The sequence below is a fragment of the Radiomyces spectabilis genome (assembly GCF_025331425.1).
Source record: "Radiomyces spectabilis strain NRRL 2753 chromosome Unknown BYT42scaffold_3, whole genome shotgun sequence".
Lineage (NCBI taxonomy): Eukaryota > Fungi > Mucoromycota > Mucoromycetes > Mucorales > Radiomycetaceae > Radiomyces > Radiomyces spectabilis.
The window spans coordinates 2,446,288-2,460,770 of record NW_026251928.1 but is presented as its reverse complement, the minus strand read 5'-3'; the positions used below and the strand labels follow the sequence as shown (position 1 = coordinate 2,460,770).

General features: G+C 43.2%; 5 protein-coding genes across 5 annotated transcripts; all 5 read left to right on the top strand.

Annotated features, from left to right (window-relative positions):
• The first annotated feature begins 339 nt into the window (after positions 1-339).
• BYT42DRAFT_603285 (PMCA-type calcium-translocating P-type ATPase) lies at positions 340-4,024 on the top strand. The gene is made up of 2 exons (XM_051571073.1): positions 340-871; positions 957-4,024. The coding sequence occupies exons 1-2, from the start codon at positions 447-449 to the stop codon at positions 3,769-3,771; spliced, it is 3,240 nt and encodes a 1,079-aa protein (XP_051426680.1). The 5' UTR covers positions 340-446; the 3' UTR covers positions 3,772-4,024.
• Positions 4,007-5,740, top strand: BYT42DRAFT_561569 (uncharacterized protein). Its single transcript, XM_051567378.1, has 5 exons — positions 4,007-4,322; positions 4,393-4,644; positions 4,736-4,828; positions 4,883-5,020; positions 5,086-5,740. Exons 1-5 carry the CDS (start codon positions 4,125-4,127, stop codon positions 5,473-5,475), a joined length of 1,071 nt encoding a protein of 356 aa, XP_051426679.1. The 5' UTR covers positions 4,007-4,124; the 3' UTR covers positions 5,476-5,740.
• Positions 5,741-6,028: 288 nt separating this feature from the next.
• Positions 6,029-8,948, top strand: BYT42DRAFT_561565 (uncharacterized protein). The gene is made up of 12 exons (XM_051567377.1): positions 6,029-6,113; positions 6,170-6,268; positions 6,330-6,552; positions 6,612-6,663; positions 6,730-6,895; positions 6,955-7,092; positions 7,164-7,652; positions 7,720-7,926; positions 8,003-8,125; positions 8,183-8,416; positions 8,476-8,667; positions 8,723-8,948. Exons 1-12 carry the CDS (start codon positions 6,075-6,077, stop codon positions 8,834-8,836), a joined length of 2,076 nt encoding a protein of 691 aa, XP_051426678.1. The 5' UTR covers positions 6,029-6,074; the 3' UTR covers positions 8,837-8,948.
• Positions 8,949-9,111: 163 nt separating this feature from the next.
• BYT42DRAFT_561562 (uncharacterized protein) lies at positions 9,112-11,686 on the top strand. Its single transcript, XM_051567376.1, has 10 exons — positions 9,112-9,312; positions 9,971-10,053; positions 10,126-10,167; positions 10,222-10,282; positions 10,353-10,394; positions 10,459-11,053; positions 11,121-11,217; positions 11,279-11,507; positions 11,568-11,604; positions 11,666-11,686. Exons 1-8 carry the CDS (start codon positions 9,219-9,221, stop codon positions 11,402-11,404), a joined length of 1,140 nt encoding a protein of 379 aa, XP_051426677.1. The 5' UTR covers positions 9,112-9,218; the 3' UTR covers positions 11,405-11,507; positions 11,568-11,604; positions 11,666-11,686.
• On the top strand, positions 11,583-13,544 carry BYT42DRAFT_561560 (uncharacterized protein). Its single transcript, XM_051567375.1, has 6 exons — positions 11,583-11,697; positions 11,779-11,798; positions 11,864-12,006; positions 12,074-12,326; positions 12,387-12,856; positions 12,924-13,544. The coding sequence occupies exons 4-6, from the start codon at positions 12,075-12,077 to the stop codon at positions 13,384-13,386; spliced, it is 1,185 nt and encodes a 394-aa protein (XP_051426676.1). The 5' UTR covers positions 11,583-11,697; positions 11,779-11,798; positions 11,864-12,006; position 12,074; the 3' UTR covers positions 13,387-13,544.
• Positions 13,545-14,483: the final 939 nt, after the last annotated feature.

Genomic DNA, 14,483 nt, shown 5'->3' with positions numbered 1-14,483 from the left:
TTCGAGGTTCAGCAGAAGAAATCAGCCAACCAAAAGTTGCTAATGGACTACGATCGTCGTTTGCAAGATACGCTACAGTAACACAAAGCGCCTCAAGCCTAAAATAGTAAGGTGAAATAGGTTGAGAAGAATGCAACAGGTTGGGTGGTGCAAAAATAAAGAAAAGGAGAGAAAGAGAGCGTGAAATTGTTCTTTTTTCTTGGCATAGAAACAGCCAGCGCGTTAAAATATTATCTCCGTTTTGCGCGTGGTGAGAGAGCACACCTTTTCACAGAAGCGGGGATCTACAGTTTTTATTTCAAGGCATTTTTTATTGTGCAATTTCAACTCGCGAGACAGGGCTTTCCTTTTTTTTTTTTATCTCTTTTGGCCCATTTTTTTTTTCTTTTCGTGGTTCATCTTTCTTCTCTTTAATTTTTACTTCTTTGTTGTCATCCAAAGAAAATATGGCCCGCGAAGAAGAGAGGCCATTGCTCAACGATAACGGTGGCAGTGACCATGCGTCATCGTCTTTCGATATATCAACCCATGACCTCACTCAACTTGTCGACCCAAAAAATCCAGACCTTCTCAAAAAATTAGGAGGAGTGCAAGCTATCTGTAAAAAGTTGCGCGTGGACCCGAAATCCGGTCTTTCGGCTGATGAAGGAGCTTCTCGCTCGGACGAATCGCCATTCAAGGATCGTGAACAAGCTTTTGGTCGCAATGTATTACCCGAAGCCAAGTCAAAGTCATTTCTTCAGCTCTTGTGGGCGGCCTACAACGATAAAACTCTTATAATGTTGACCATTGCCTCTTTCGTTTCCTTGGCCGTCGGTATTTGGGAGGATTATTCGCCTCAACATCCGCCCGATGAGCCACGCGTGGGCTGGTAATTAAAAGACTGTGGCTGGATGGTCGTACGAATAGCTCAACTCACCTTTCCTTTTTTTTCCTTTCTTACCGTTCCATTTTAGGGTTGAGGGCACGGCGATTCTCGTGGCCGTCCTCGCCGTGGTTCTGACCAACGCCATCAATGATTATCAAAAGGAAGTCCAATTTAAAAAGTTGAATGCAAAGAAGGACGATCGTGTCGTCAAGGTATTGCGTGGAGGTCGTGAAAAGCAGGTTAGCGTCTACGACATTCAAGTGGGCGAAGTGCTCATGCTGGAACCTGGTGATATTATTCCTGTCGATGGTCTTTACCTTGAAGGACATAACCTGGCTTGCGATGAATCATCGGCTACAGGTGAATCGGATACCATGAAGAAAAAGACAGAAGATAAAGGTGATTGCTTCATTCTTTCCGGCTCCAAAGTATTGGAAGGTGTTGCCCGTGCCGTTGTGATTGCCGTTGGAGAAAATTCCTTTTATGGCAAGACCATGATGTCCATGCGTGGAGAACAATCCGAAGGCACACCCCTGCAAATGAAGCTCGATACTTTAGCCGAACAAATTGCCAAGCTTGGTTTCGCTGCCGCCGTCACTATGCTGATCACCTTGATTGTCAAGTATTTCGTACAAGCTTCCTTGAAGGAAAACTTCCCTGCCGGTCCCGAGATTGCCGCTGCCATGATCAGTATTGTGATTCAAGCCATTACCATCATTGTCGTCGCTGTACCCGAAGGTTTGCCCATGGCCGTTACCATGGCTTTGGCTTTCGCTACTACGCAGATGCTCAAGGATAACAATCTCGTCCGTGTTTTGGCGGCTTGTGAAACCATGGGCAACGCTACAGCCATTTGCTCAGACAAAACCGGTACTTTGACCCAGAATAAGATGACCGTGACCGAAGGTACCCTTGCTCAAGAAAAGTTCGATAAGCCCGAAAACAGCAAAGACTGGGCCAAGAAAGTCGATGACAAGAACGTGTTGCCTCTGATCATGGAAAGCATTGCCATCAACTCCACCGCCTTTGAAGGAAAAGACGAAAATGGTAACATAGACTTTATCGGCTCCAAAACCGAATGCGCCCTTTTGGGTTTTGCAAAGAACTTGGGTTGCAGCTACGAAGACATCCGCTCAGACAGCAAGGTCGCCAAGGTGTATCCGTTTGCCTCAAAGCGCAAGACCATGACAACCATTATTGAGACCAAAGAAAATTCCGCTTCTTCCGTGAAACAAGCTGATTACCGTATTCATGTGAAAGGTGCTTCGGAAATCGTGCTTGGCGTCTGCTCGCATTACATGGACGCCAAGGGTGAATCCAAGAAACTCGACAAGGAAGCCAAGGTCAAGTTTGACGGTCTCATTGGCACCTATGCAGACAAAGCTTTACGTACCATTGCTCTTGCCTATCGTGACATCAACTCTAATGATTACAAATCGCTGTCCAATGACGAACCTCCTCTTGAAAAGCTTACTCTCATCGGTATTGTTGGTATCATGGATCCCCTTCGTCCCGGTGTCGTGGAGTCCGTGGCCGCTTTTAGACAAGCAGGTGTCTTTGTTCGTATGATTACAGGTGACAATATCAACACTGCCAAAGCTATTGCTCGCAATGCCGGTATCTTGACCAAAGGTGGCGTGGCTTTGACGGGTCCTGAATTGCGCGAAATGTCGGTGGAAAAACAACGTGAAGTCATTCCTCGATTGCAAGTGCTTGCTCGTTCATCGCCTACTGATAAGACCGTGGTTGTTACTCGTTTGCAAGAACAAGATCAAGTAGTCGGTATGACAGGTGATGGTACCAACGACGGTCCTGCTCTCAAATTGGCCGATGTCGGTTTCAGCATGGGTATTACGGGCACCGAAGTAGCCAAGGAAGCTTCCGATATCATTCTCATGGACGACAACTTCAACTCGATTCTTAAGGCTTTGTTATGGGGACGTGCCGTCAACGATGGTGTTCGCAAATTCTTGACCTTCCAACTGACTGTCAACATTGCCGCGGTGATCCTTTCGTTTATCAGTGCCGTCAGCTCAGATACTTCGGAAAGTATTCTTAGTGCAGTGCAACTGCTTTGGGTGAACTTGATCATGGATACCTTGGCTGCGTTGGCTCTCGCCACCGAACCTCCTACCGATGAACTGCTTTCCCGCAAGCCTATCTCCAAGTACGCTCATTTGATCAACTTTACCATGGCCAAAATGATCCTGGGTCAAGCGATCTTCCAAATCATCGTCAATCTTTGTGCCATCTATCTTGGTGGCGCCGTCTTCCACCTGGGTGACAGTGAATATGATCAAGCGGTGCTTCGTACCATGGTTTTCAACATCTTTGTCTTCCTTCAAGTGTTCAACGAAATCAACTGCCGACGCATCGATGGCACGCTTAATGTCTTCAAGAATATTTTTGACAACTGGATTTTCCTTGCTGTTCAAGTGGCTGTGATTGGTGGTCAGATCCTCATTGTCACTTTTGGTGGCATCGCGTTCAAGACCGTGCCGCTTTCACCTCTGCAATGGTTGATCACTGTCGCTATCGGCTCATTATCTATTCCTGTGGGTATGGTGATCCGTTTGCTTCCCAACTTTGGTTTGGAGCGCAAATTCAATGAAGAAGCCCGACCCTTGGCTAGCTATTCTCGTATGAACTGGGAAGGCGCCATTGGTGATGTTCGCAACGAACTCCGTGTATACTCTCTTTTGCGTCGTTCCCGCAACCGCAAGATGCCCGAACGCCAATCTTCCACTCAGACTGCTCCACAGGCTTACAGTGCACCTCGCAGCTACGGTGCGACTTCCAATGGTCAAAGCGGCGGTAACCGCTTCGCAGCCTTGGTACAGAATGCCAAAAACTTCCAACAAGCCGCTGAACAGAGCGATCGTCGGCAGAATAACCGTGATTAACCGAAACATTCTATGTATCGTAGAAATCAAAAATACATTGTCTTTTTATACTCCCTCGTTTGCTCAAAAATACTTGCAATCAAATAAAAAAAAAAGTATAGCAAATCACTCGACAAAGTCTCACCATGTGGTCCTTTTGCGATAGAGCAATCCGTCGTTTCATGCAAATATACAGAAAAGGAGCAATACAATGGGATTTGGTGTGGGTCGAATGATCTGAATCTGAAAGCTAGACCCTGTCACTGACTTTTTTGATGCAAAAAACAATAAAATTTCCAAAAAGTCTTGCTTGCTTATTGTTCGTGCCATAAAAAACGTCCCCCAAATTCGCCCCATTTTTTTCGTTTGCTCACATGCAGCCGAGCGTGGATCCACTCGCAGCATCGCAACTGCTTGAGACTATTCGAGAAGAGTTGGCAATTCAAGCATGTTCAAACAGTAGTGCATTATCTTTCATCAAGGGCTTCATCGTGGGACAAGTCAGCGTGATTGTCGTTATTATTATTGCCTTGCGATATCTGCTAATGGAAGATGTCAAGCGTGTGAAAAAGGTGAAAAGCACACAGCACAGTTATCTCCACGTCAACCATACAAACTAACGTCGGAAACTCGCTATAATAGAGATATATCCCTTCACGATTATCCACTGCGCCTCCATCGCGAGCTAATGCTGGCGTTTCACAGTTACCGGCATCGTATATCTCCTCGAAAACATATTATGATATTGTGCATCATCCTCCAGAAAGTACAGACTGGCTCAATGTGTTGATTGCACAAGCGATTATGCAATACAGAGAAGACGCCAATATCAACAATCGTCTTATTCTGGCCGTGGATGAGGTTCTTAACGGAGGCGTGCGTCCAAGCTTTCTCGTAAGTCTCAAAAACGCTTTGGGAAGAGCAAATATTTTAGATGTTTTAAACGGTTATGTGAATATCTTATCAACTGATTTGAAATTTGAAGGGACCAATTCATGTGACTCGGTTGAACCTTGGCGAAGAGTTTCCCATCTTTAGCAGTGCACGCATCAGGTCTTCAGACGAACTGGGATCCATGGTATGCGATAATAGCAAGGCAACGATGATCAAGACTAAACATTTTGTTTAATAGCGGGCTGAAATTGATTTTGAGTATAACGATCAAATCACTCTGGGCATCGAAACGCAAGTTATCCTTAACTGGCCCAAACAAGCATTTGCAGCGCTGCCGGTATCCTTGGGTTTAAGCGTCGTCCGATTTTCGGGAACTGTAAGTCCAAGCCGTCTGCCCAGATACCACGAATGGAATAATTAATCGTATTTGTCTATCTACAGTTGACCATTGAGCTTATCAATCCTCCAGAAACCACCACCAAACCCGACGTTCCTTTAGAAAGATATATCGCCATTTCTTCACATTCCGACTTTGTTCTGGATCTTAATGTTCGCTCACTGATCGGCTCACGCACCAAACTGGAAGATATCCCTAAACTCACCGATCTTATCACAACCAAACTACGCAATGTATACATCGATAAGCTTGTATATCCAACCTTTGTCAAAGTGAAAGTGCCCAACATGTGGGAAGAACGGGACAGAAGAACGCGAGAGAAAGAAGCATCCGAAGCGTTGGCTGGAACCACGGTAAGCGATGCCTCGAGCGGTCTCAAGTCAAAGGCGAAAGAAAAAATGCAAGAATTCGTGGAGGATATCAAAGAAGCGTAGCCATTATCTTTTGCCACTACACTACACTGTAAACAATTCAATACGGGTGACTAAAATTTTGCATTCATTTTGTTGTACCGTTTATTCCAGAAACTAATGCCCCAAATACAGAGAGTCAAATATCAGACCATTACAAATAACTTCTGGCATAAGAAAATCAATTAATGATGGAGGAAAGATGGAATAAGTTGACTTCTTTAGCAAAAACATCGAATTTTTCCTCCCTACAAAAAGGAACCTTGATGACAATGATAAAATGTCCCTGGATTTTGATTGAAATGACTATGGCGTTCTCTATAATTATTGCTTGTGTTCCATGTTTTGGAAAGATTATTTCCGCGTATGAGCATGGCAATTTCATCTGTGTCTTTTACCAAAGAACAATGAGCGAGATGATACGTTGATTTTGACAGTATTCGCTTTCATTGCTGGATGAGAGATGCCGTCAATTTGCTGCGGAATTCCTGATTCTGATGATCACGTGGTTTCTGATTTTCAGTGGGGACTGTGCAAGAACAACAAAAACTGGGTGGCCGAAATTCAATCGCGAACACTGCCTTTTTGCTGTCCCTTGCCATATATTTACGTCACTTTGAATTATGTATAGACCACCGCCCGGTCAATTTTCCCCTACACCGGTAAACAACAATAGAATGTACCCTTGGAGCTTTCAACTGATGATTGTACCTTGTAGCTTGGTGGTGCACAAACGCCTGGAGCTTCACCCATGGCAGCATCTTGGCAAAGACCATCAGCTTCTCCGGCAGGTTCGGATGCGACGGCTTCTCCAGGAGTATGTATATGACCATTTCTATAAAATAGCTGCTGATCAGAAACTAAACCGGTACCATTAGAAGGGTGTTTGGAGAGAACATCAAACTCCTGAAGGTCGAAAATATTGGTTCAACACGATGACAAGGCAGAGTACGTGGCAAAAACCAGAGGAGCTTATGACTGCAGAAGAGAAAGCGTTGTTAAGTTGCCCTTGGAAGGAGTATACCACGCCCGACGGTAAAAAGTACTACAGTAACTCGCAAACAAAGGAAACCGTTTGGGAAATGCCCGCAGAGTATAAAGGTAACGCTCATTCTTCATGTCACTTGCTGATGTTCTGATCGTACCGATCCTGCCTATAGAACACTTGGAGAAAGCACAACAAGCTCAGGAACGAGCCGTGGTTCAGCCACCGTAAGTTGCGACTAGTTCCAAAAAACGATACCATGTACGTTTTCCGTATTCATTCTTTTTCCTTAGTCCGCAACCAACACCCCCAGTTCCGTCCAAGCCTGAAGTAGAAAAACCTCGTCATGTAAGAAATCATCCGCCACCAAGCGTGACCCTACTTGCGCAGGAACCTGCTGTGGAGTTCGCTACTAAAGAAGAAGCAGAAAAAGCATTCATAAAGATGCTGAAGGAAACGGTACATTGATTTAATTTACGAATATATTGCCTATCACAGTTATCTAACCACCGCATTAGGGCGTGAAATCAGACTGGACATGGGACCAAACCATGCGAGCAATCATCACCAATCCAATGTACCGTAGTTTGAAGACATTGCACGAGAGAAAAGCCGCTTTCAACTCTTATATTGACAGAGAAGCCAAACGCGAAAGAGTAAAACGAAGCAATCGATTACCGATCTTTTTTTTTCATGGATGCTGATTTACGGTTTTGTTCTGTTTTAGGAATTACGTGAAGAAAAAGAAACAAAACAGCGAGTGACGTTTTTCCACATGCTCGAGAATACCAAAGAAATCAAGCCATATTCACGATATCGAAGCATCGCTAGAATGCTTGCCAACAATCCTGCATTTACGCAGGTCAAGTCTGAGAAACAACGACGACTATACATTGACGAATACGTGCACGGGTTACAGCGTCGAGAAAAGGACCGATTACGTGAATTACGCAAAAGCAGCATGGAACGTTTTGCCAAACTATTGAAAGATATGCCTGAAATCACTTTCTTGACGCCGTGGAAGGAAGCACAAAAACTGTATATGGAACGGCCTGAATTTCAAGATTCGAAAACATTTGAAGGCATGGATCAATTGGATTTCTTATCTGTCTATGAGGAACACAATCGATCATTATGGGAGGCACCCATGGCAGAGCAGAATAGAAAGAACTGCGAATTACGACGAAGAGATCGCAAATGCAGAGACCAATTCAAGGTGACGCCATAATGGATGAGTATCTATGCACTGGCTCTAATTGGTTCTCTCGTCATTTTTTTTTCAGGCGTTATTGCAGGAATTGCTACAAAAGAATCTGATCAATTCTCAGTCAATGTGGAAAGAAGTCTATCCACATCTGAAGGATGATTCTCGATACCTGGATTTGCTTGGATTACCCGAATCGACGCCTTTGGATCTTTTTTGGGACTTGCTGGATGAATTGGATGAACAACTGTATCAGCATAAGAAAATCATTTATGATGCACTCAAGGTAACACAGACTAGCGGACGATATCAAAAAAAAAAAAAAAAATGAAGATCATTCATTGATGGTATACGATCATTAGCAAGCTGGTTTTGACGTCGACGTGGACACTACCTACGATGCTTATCGACAGGTGTTAGCCAACAGTAAAAGGATCACAGAGTATAATGTTACCGATGAAAATATGAAGATCATCTTTGAACATGTAAGTAGCCTCTCTTTGCGGCTTGATATACGCATCACTCACTTGCCCTTGATAAAGCTACAAAACAAAGCAGCTCATCGACAAAAAGAATTACGTCGAAAGCAAGAGAAAAAGATGCGAAAAAGAATGGATGCTTTACGCTACGCTATGAAGCATTTAGAAACTGCCATCAATGTTGAAGACACATGGGAATCTGTACGTCCGCGACTGGAACAGCTGCCCGAATTTCAGGACATTGAAGAAGAACAGTATCGCATTGAAGCATTCGACAAGTACATCAAACGTCTTAAAGTAAGTGTAGAGCGTGGTTTTACGCAATGCGATGCGATGGTACTAATGGAGCTGGATAGGAGAAGCAGAACGAGCAAGACGATGAGGACGAAGAAGGCATGATAAAGGAAGAGGATGAAATATACGATAGACGTCATCGATCACGTAGTCGTGGAGGTCATAGACACAGCAGACACGGTGGACGACGAGATTCCGATGTCAGTGACCATGGAGACAGTGATGAAGAACGGTCTTTTAGAAAGAGAAGAAAGGTAAGATTGCCTGCATTTGGTTACACGAGAAACGCGATATTCATCGTATTAATAGAAGGATCTTTTCCGCGAGACCCCTTTGGATCAGCCCATCCATGTGGATCAAAATAATATCGAAGAAGGTGAAGCATTAGACGAATATGTGAAAGATCCACGCAGACAATTGTAACTATCAAGTACGAAAGTCGATAATGTATTCAATAAAGAGCATTAACAATAACACTGTTCGATGGATCGTTTCAAGCCCTTGAGGCGAATATGTTGTTGAGGGATGAAGAGAGTAGCTATCGTTAGAAGGACATGTCAAAAAAAAAAAAAAAAGGTCCTCCAAACTAAAAAAAGATGAAGGGATGACGCAATTTTCGGAATTCCAAAATGCTTCGGGTTTGAAATGTTTGGGATGTGCAGTTTTCTGAGAAACGGTCCAAAAGATTTTTTCGCTCTTGTTTTGTTCCAGTCTTTCATCCCAAAAATAAGCACTTTTATTGTAGTCATTATACGTTTGTGGTCAGATATTACACCTCTTTTTTCTTTCTTTTATTTGTATATTTATGATCCATCGACTGCCATTTACCAGTGAAGATTCTGAAATGGCTTTCCCAAGTAATGCAAATCTACCCCAGATGAGTAGATCCTCTCCCAATGGTAAGCTTGCAATTTTCTCTTCTAATTCATCACCCTTAGCATTTCTTTTTTGTTCCCATTTATTGCCCTTCTTTTATTTTATTGTTTGTTTTTCTGTGCTTCTCTGTTTCTTTTTCCATTCAGTTCAAAGCAATATCAAACTTGGGAAATCAGCCGAAGTATTGTGAAAGTTTGTTATAAGCGAATTTTCAAGAAAGCAATTCGTCGACGTTTTGATTCCAAGTCACAGTTCGCATTTGCTTCGTTGGGCCCTATTTTTGTCCCTTTGATGAAAATTGGACGAAAACACACGATAGAGCCACCAACCAACCAACCCAAAAGAAAAAACAAAGGAAAGCACAAAGAACACTTTCCTCCCCTCCCTCTCCCCTCAAAACAAAAAGAAAAGAGCCAGAGGCTTTTCATTTAAAGCATCAAAGGAAAAAGAATATTCAAAACAGCTCGTTATAAGCGCGATTCTGTTGATCTCAGATACGCAGATGCTGTAAACGGCAAAAATATCGACAGTTTTTTTTCTTATCCTTTCTCTTTACCCATCCTTTCTTCTGATTTCTGCAATTTCCCATCGGGCAATAAGATAGTTCCACAAACTATCAAAAAAAGAAATTCAAAGCAAAAAAGAAAGTGCGCGTTTCATTAACGATCGTATCATCTGCAGGGAGTGATCAGATTTTTAGTCACGAGCAGATCAACTATTTGCAGCAAAAATATCGGGAAAATCCGCAGCCATCCGATAGCGAGGTGAGCTTATTATTGGGCGCAAATCATGGGAACCAGGCATCGTAACTCGAACAAATATTATGTTAATTCCAGATCAATGATATGGCGACCACGGTGAAATTGAACGAGCAATTGGTACATAAAATACATATTGAAAGCTCTGTATTACATCGGGCTGACATTCTATAGGTCCGATCTTGGTATTTACATCGAGCGAACTTTGATAGAGGACAGTTCGCATCATTGGAAGGTGTGATCCGATCTCATATTGACTTTGATGATGGTGATACGCGTTCGTTGACTAAAATTAAATCTTGTAGCTCTCAGAGGGAGTTTGAGTATTCCTGGCCAATCAGCAGACAGTATGTTGAAGAAAAGCGCTTAAATCTGGCTAATGAATGGATTTACTGAATTTCAAACTACTAGGTATGGCAAAATTATTTGCTCTTTTGCAATCCCATCAAATGCAGGAAGCGCAACAAAAAACACCTGAAAATATGGCGCAGCAACAAGAAATTGAACGACAATTACAACTTCAATTACAACAACATCTCCAACAACAACTAGTTCAACATCAGCAACAGTCACAATTACCAGCTGCAGGAACCTTGGAACACCCTATTCTTATTCCTTCTACTACAATGATGCCTTCACCTAATACACTGACCTCAACGGCAGTGACTAATCCCACTACTACCACTGCTGAATCGTACGACTATAAGCCAACTTATGCGCCAGCAATCGCCAGCTTGCCAGGATTACCGATTATACCTTCCAGCGCAAAATCGAGTACTGCTCCAGAGGAAAATAAATCAGAATCTTCCATGTCTGATCAAACAAATTCTTCCGATAAAGCTTCTGTGGATTCGCAAGATTTTATGTCGGAATTCACTGAGGGTATCAAATCAGACACAGCCTATGAGCACTTTCAGAAACTGATCATGACAGAAGAGCGCATAGCGATGCAAATCGCTATCCTGAAAACCGTTGTTTTGACAACAAATGACGAAATGTTGCAGAGGTGCGTTGTAAAAGAGTTCAGCTGAGGTCGCGTGGCAATTTGTGCTAAGTGATCTTGATTTCATTAGACTCGCAAGATCGACCAATGTTGGTCATCGATTTGTTGCATGGATTAACTCGGGCCTGAAAGATTGGAACATCCCCTTGCTTTATCAAATCACACAGGTATGCACGATGTCTTTATCCCAATTTGATTGTAAAAAGACTAAACGTTGGATGTGTATAGGCCTTGAATCATTTACCGTACGATTTGGATACTTTAAAAACATGCAAGTTGGGGAAAGCGATCAAAGCCATGAAAAAGAGAGCTACGAGTCACGGTAAATGGATAAATACGAAAAAAGGACAATAAGCCATTTAGGCAATATCACTCATATGAACAAAAACAGGAGATCCTTTGCTCGAAACAGAAATTGATAAAGTAATGAACAAGTGGCGCGATTTGTTACCAAAAGGTACGCTTACTGGTAAAAAACTATTGGATCTCATGCGACAATGACTAATTCCTCTTGTAGACGACGCTATGATATCTGAAAAATCGGCCGACTCAAGGTAAACACCTGGTTAAAACTGAATCTTTACCTGTTGTTGCTAACTAGCTATGGATTGATAGGGATGCGCTTCACGATGACGATGAAAATTTAGGTTAGTAGATTGGTTCAGCGAATGAATAGTGACACATTTCCTAAATTCCCTTTTTTTTCACCTTCAACTTATGCTTGTTAGAACTTGTTCCGCCAGCGAAGGTACATTGATATGGAAAATATTTATTAATGTAGATATATCTTTTTCGCTAAACTGTTGCAAATAGCCGACTGAATCGGAGAAGAAGCCGCCAGTGCGATTAGCTTTGCAAAAGGATCCTCCATCGCGGTCAAGAGTGGTACCGAACACCGCGTTTTTCAGTAATCTGTTGCCGCCTACCAAATCCAAAGGCTTACCATCGTCTTCAAGGTAAGTTATTTCTGCGGAAGAACCTGATCCAATCAAACTGACATGCTGACATGATCCGTTGAATTAGAATGGCCAGCAAATCGTCAGGATTATCAAGTTCTGCTGATGCACCTTTTACGATTGACACTATATTGGACAAATTTATGAAGCCGGACACTGGTTCTGCTTCTCCAACCACACCGTCAAGTCCTGTCCAAAAGACGGCGCCGCCTTTTAGCCCAGTTCAAAAATCAGGAAAGAAGAAACGAGTCCGTTTCCAACCTGATCATTTGTTGACGGAAGTTCGAGAATATGAACGTGATCCGGAAGAGTGGAATTTCGTAAGCGAGAACAAATTTGACGTTTTCTCCAAGAGTGTATGAACTGAGCGATCATAATAGGATGTTTCCGGCGCTGGTGTTCCTCATCAATTCGGCAACGCACGCGATCTTGATATAAGCGAAGGTCAACAAGCCTTCCATCCGCAATATCCTACCGGTGAATGGTATGTTCCCCGCCGGATAGCATTAAATGAAGAAATCCAAGGCCAAGCGCCCATTAAAACGCCAGAAACCCAAACGCAAGTGATGCGAGAGAAAACCACACTTGCTGCAGTATATCTAAGCCCGCAACATATACCATTCTCACCGGCAGAACCTGATGAACTGCCCGACACCAGCACCAACACGCCCATCATACCGCTCGAAGATATGATGATGGCTGTTTCACAACCACCTCCCGTTGCACCGATGCCTGTAGATCCAATGATGAACCATCCTCCACCACAGCCGACCGTTCCGCAATCCGCGAAACCAGCTCAATCAGCGGTGAATCTGGACGAAGCGTATCAAATTCTTCGAGACAACCCTAGGTAAGTTTGTCGTTACATCGAGAATCGCACTTAAAGTGGCTCTTATTTATCTGTTATTCGCCCTTAGTTTGGTGGAATCTCTGAAGCATTTGGCGTCATCGGGTCTGTCACAGATAACCAGCTCACCGACATCGGCAGCCATGCAGGCAATGGCTTCGGTTGGCGTCAACCAGGAGGGTTACGCCAAAGAGGCCTCTATGCAAAAATACATCATGAACGAAAGGCAGGAAGCAGGTTTTGGGCATTGGAAAAGTAAAGAGAACCACGATGCACATCACCCGTCAACGAAACGTGGAGGGGGAGGACGAGGACGTGGTCGCGGACGAGGCCGAGGTAAAGGACGAGGTGGATCCGATAGTGGCCCTATGCGCCATGAACGGCATCATGGCAAGCAATTAGGTCCTTATGACAAACCGAACAAGAGTCGAGAAGGTGGCAAGTCGAAATATACGGTGCACTGCAGATACTATAATTCACGAACAGGCTGTGACAAGGGTGATGAATGTCGATTTTTACACGAACATTCATAAGGGTTGCATGAAAAATATATACAATTAATATACATACGCAGATAAACAAGTTTCTTGGCACTCATCATGTATAATGACCATGCGAATAATCATCGATCCCACACAAGGATTTTTAAAGAAAAGAACCATCAGTTGCTCGCATGAAAATATAGCAATAAAATTGTTCATATAGATGATGGTTAATAAGCTTTTTACTAGAAAAATAAGTATCTAAAGCGAGAATGCCATGAAGACCATTGAGAGCATTCGTCAGATTCTGGGTCTGATATGAATGACAGGATTTGTGAGGTCCGAAATTCGTCAACTGTTACGACCAGCAATTATCCACCCTTCTGTCGCCTCTTCAGCTCTTCGTAGAGGATCCCGGTAACACTAACTCGATGGCCGTTGAACTTGACGCTGTCTTTTCCAAACATGCCCGAGCCGAAACCCACCACTGAATAACCTTTGGTCGTGTGCAAATATTCCTGGTTTCCATTGCTTGGAGTCCTTCTTTAACATCATGTCTGCACGTCTTTTTCCTGCAATATATCTTTGTAAGCATCATTTCCAATCAATACTTTATCATTCATATCTTACCTTTGCTCCCCCTTCGAGTATTGGCAATGTGCAATAGGTCGTCAGGAATTGCGTTTGGTTGGTTGGGTTTCCGCTTTATGACCAACTACGCCACATAATAAAAGCAATTCAGTGTAAATAGTTTTTTGTCCGCCGTTCGATTTGCGATGATATAATAATTCATAAAGATTTGCGTTCTGATGATAGTATTTCTTATACCTTTGGATACTCGAATGATCTTCTCCATCATTTGCGCTTGGTATGTGAGCCTTAATATGGTGGACAGTTTGATTTTCCGGCAATTGGTGGAGTGATTTCCCATTAACGTCTGAAGTGCCTGGTGCTTCATCGATGGATGATTTGGGCTAGGAAAAGATGGCGTAGATTTATGCCCTTTTTATCACAGACCGGTGTTACCAGTCATAGTTTACTGTTCTTTTTAAACGGAAGAGTATATACCTAAGTGGAGAGCGGTTCCGGCATTTGACATTCGTTATGTCTCTTGGTGCGGTGTCCAGCCTTGCCGCAGTCTTTACAGT

Bases quoted from the DNA above. Each gene is read 5' to 3' on its own strand.
- BYT42DRAFT_603285 (XM_051571073.1), top strand. From the start codon at position 447: ATGGCCCGCGAAGAAGAGAGGCCATTGCTCAACGATAACGGTGGCAGT. The intron at 872-956 runs GTAATTAAAAGA...GTTCCATTTTAG, and splicing joins GATGAGCCACGCGTGGGCTG to GGTTGAGGGCACGGCGATTC.
- BYT42DRAFT_561569 (XM_051567378.1), top strand. From the start codon at position 4,125: ATGCAGCCGAGCGTGGATCCACTCGCAGCATCGCAACTGCTTGAGACT. The intron at 4,645-4,735 runs GTAAGTCTCAAA...TGAAATTTGAAG, and splicing joins GCGTGCGTCCAAGCTTTCTC to GGACCAATTCATGTGACTCG. The intron at 4,829-4,882 runs GTATGCGATAAT...TTTGTTTAATAG, and splicing joins CAGACGAACTGGGATCCATG to CGGGCTGAAATTGATTTTGA.
- BYT42DRAFT_561565 (XM_051567377.1), top strand. From the start codon at position 6,075: ATGTATAGACCACCGCCCGGTCAATTTTCCCCTACACCG. The intron at 6,664-6,729 runs GTAAGTTGCGAC...CTTTTTCCTTAG, and splicing joins CGAGCCGTGGTTCAGCCACC to TCCGCAACCAACACCCCCAG. The intron at 7,927-8,002 runs GTAACACAGACT...TACGATCATTAG, and splicing joins TCATTTATGATGCACTCAAG to CAAGCTGGTTTTGACGTCGA.
- BYT42DRAFT_561562 (XM_051567376.1), top strand. From the start codon at position 9,219: ATGATCCATCGACTGCCATTTACCAGTGAAGATTCTGAAATGGCTTTC. The intron at 10,283-10,352 runs GTGTGATCCGAT...TAAATCTTGTAG, and splicing joins ACAGTTCGCATCATTGGAAG to CTCTCAGAGGGAGTTTGAGT. The intron at 11,218-11,278 runs GTATGCACGATG...GGATGTGTATAG, and splicing joins TGCTTTATCAAATCACACAG to GCCTTGAATCATTTACCGTA.
- BYT42DRAFT_561560 (XM_051567375.1), top strand. From the start codon at position 12,075: ATGGCCAGCAAATCGTCAGGATTATCAAGTTCTGCTGATGCACCTTTT. The intron at 12,327-12,386 runs GTAAGCGAGAAC...CGATCATAATAG, and splicing joins ATCCGGAAGAGTGGAATTTC to GATGTTTCCGGCGCTGGTGT. The intron at 12,857-12,923 runs GTAAGTTTGTCG...ATTCGCCCTTAG, and splicing joins ATTCTTCGAGACAACCCTAG to TTTGGTGGAATCTCTGAAGC.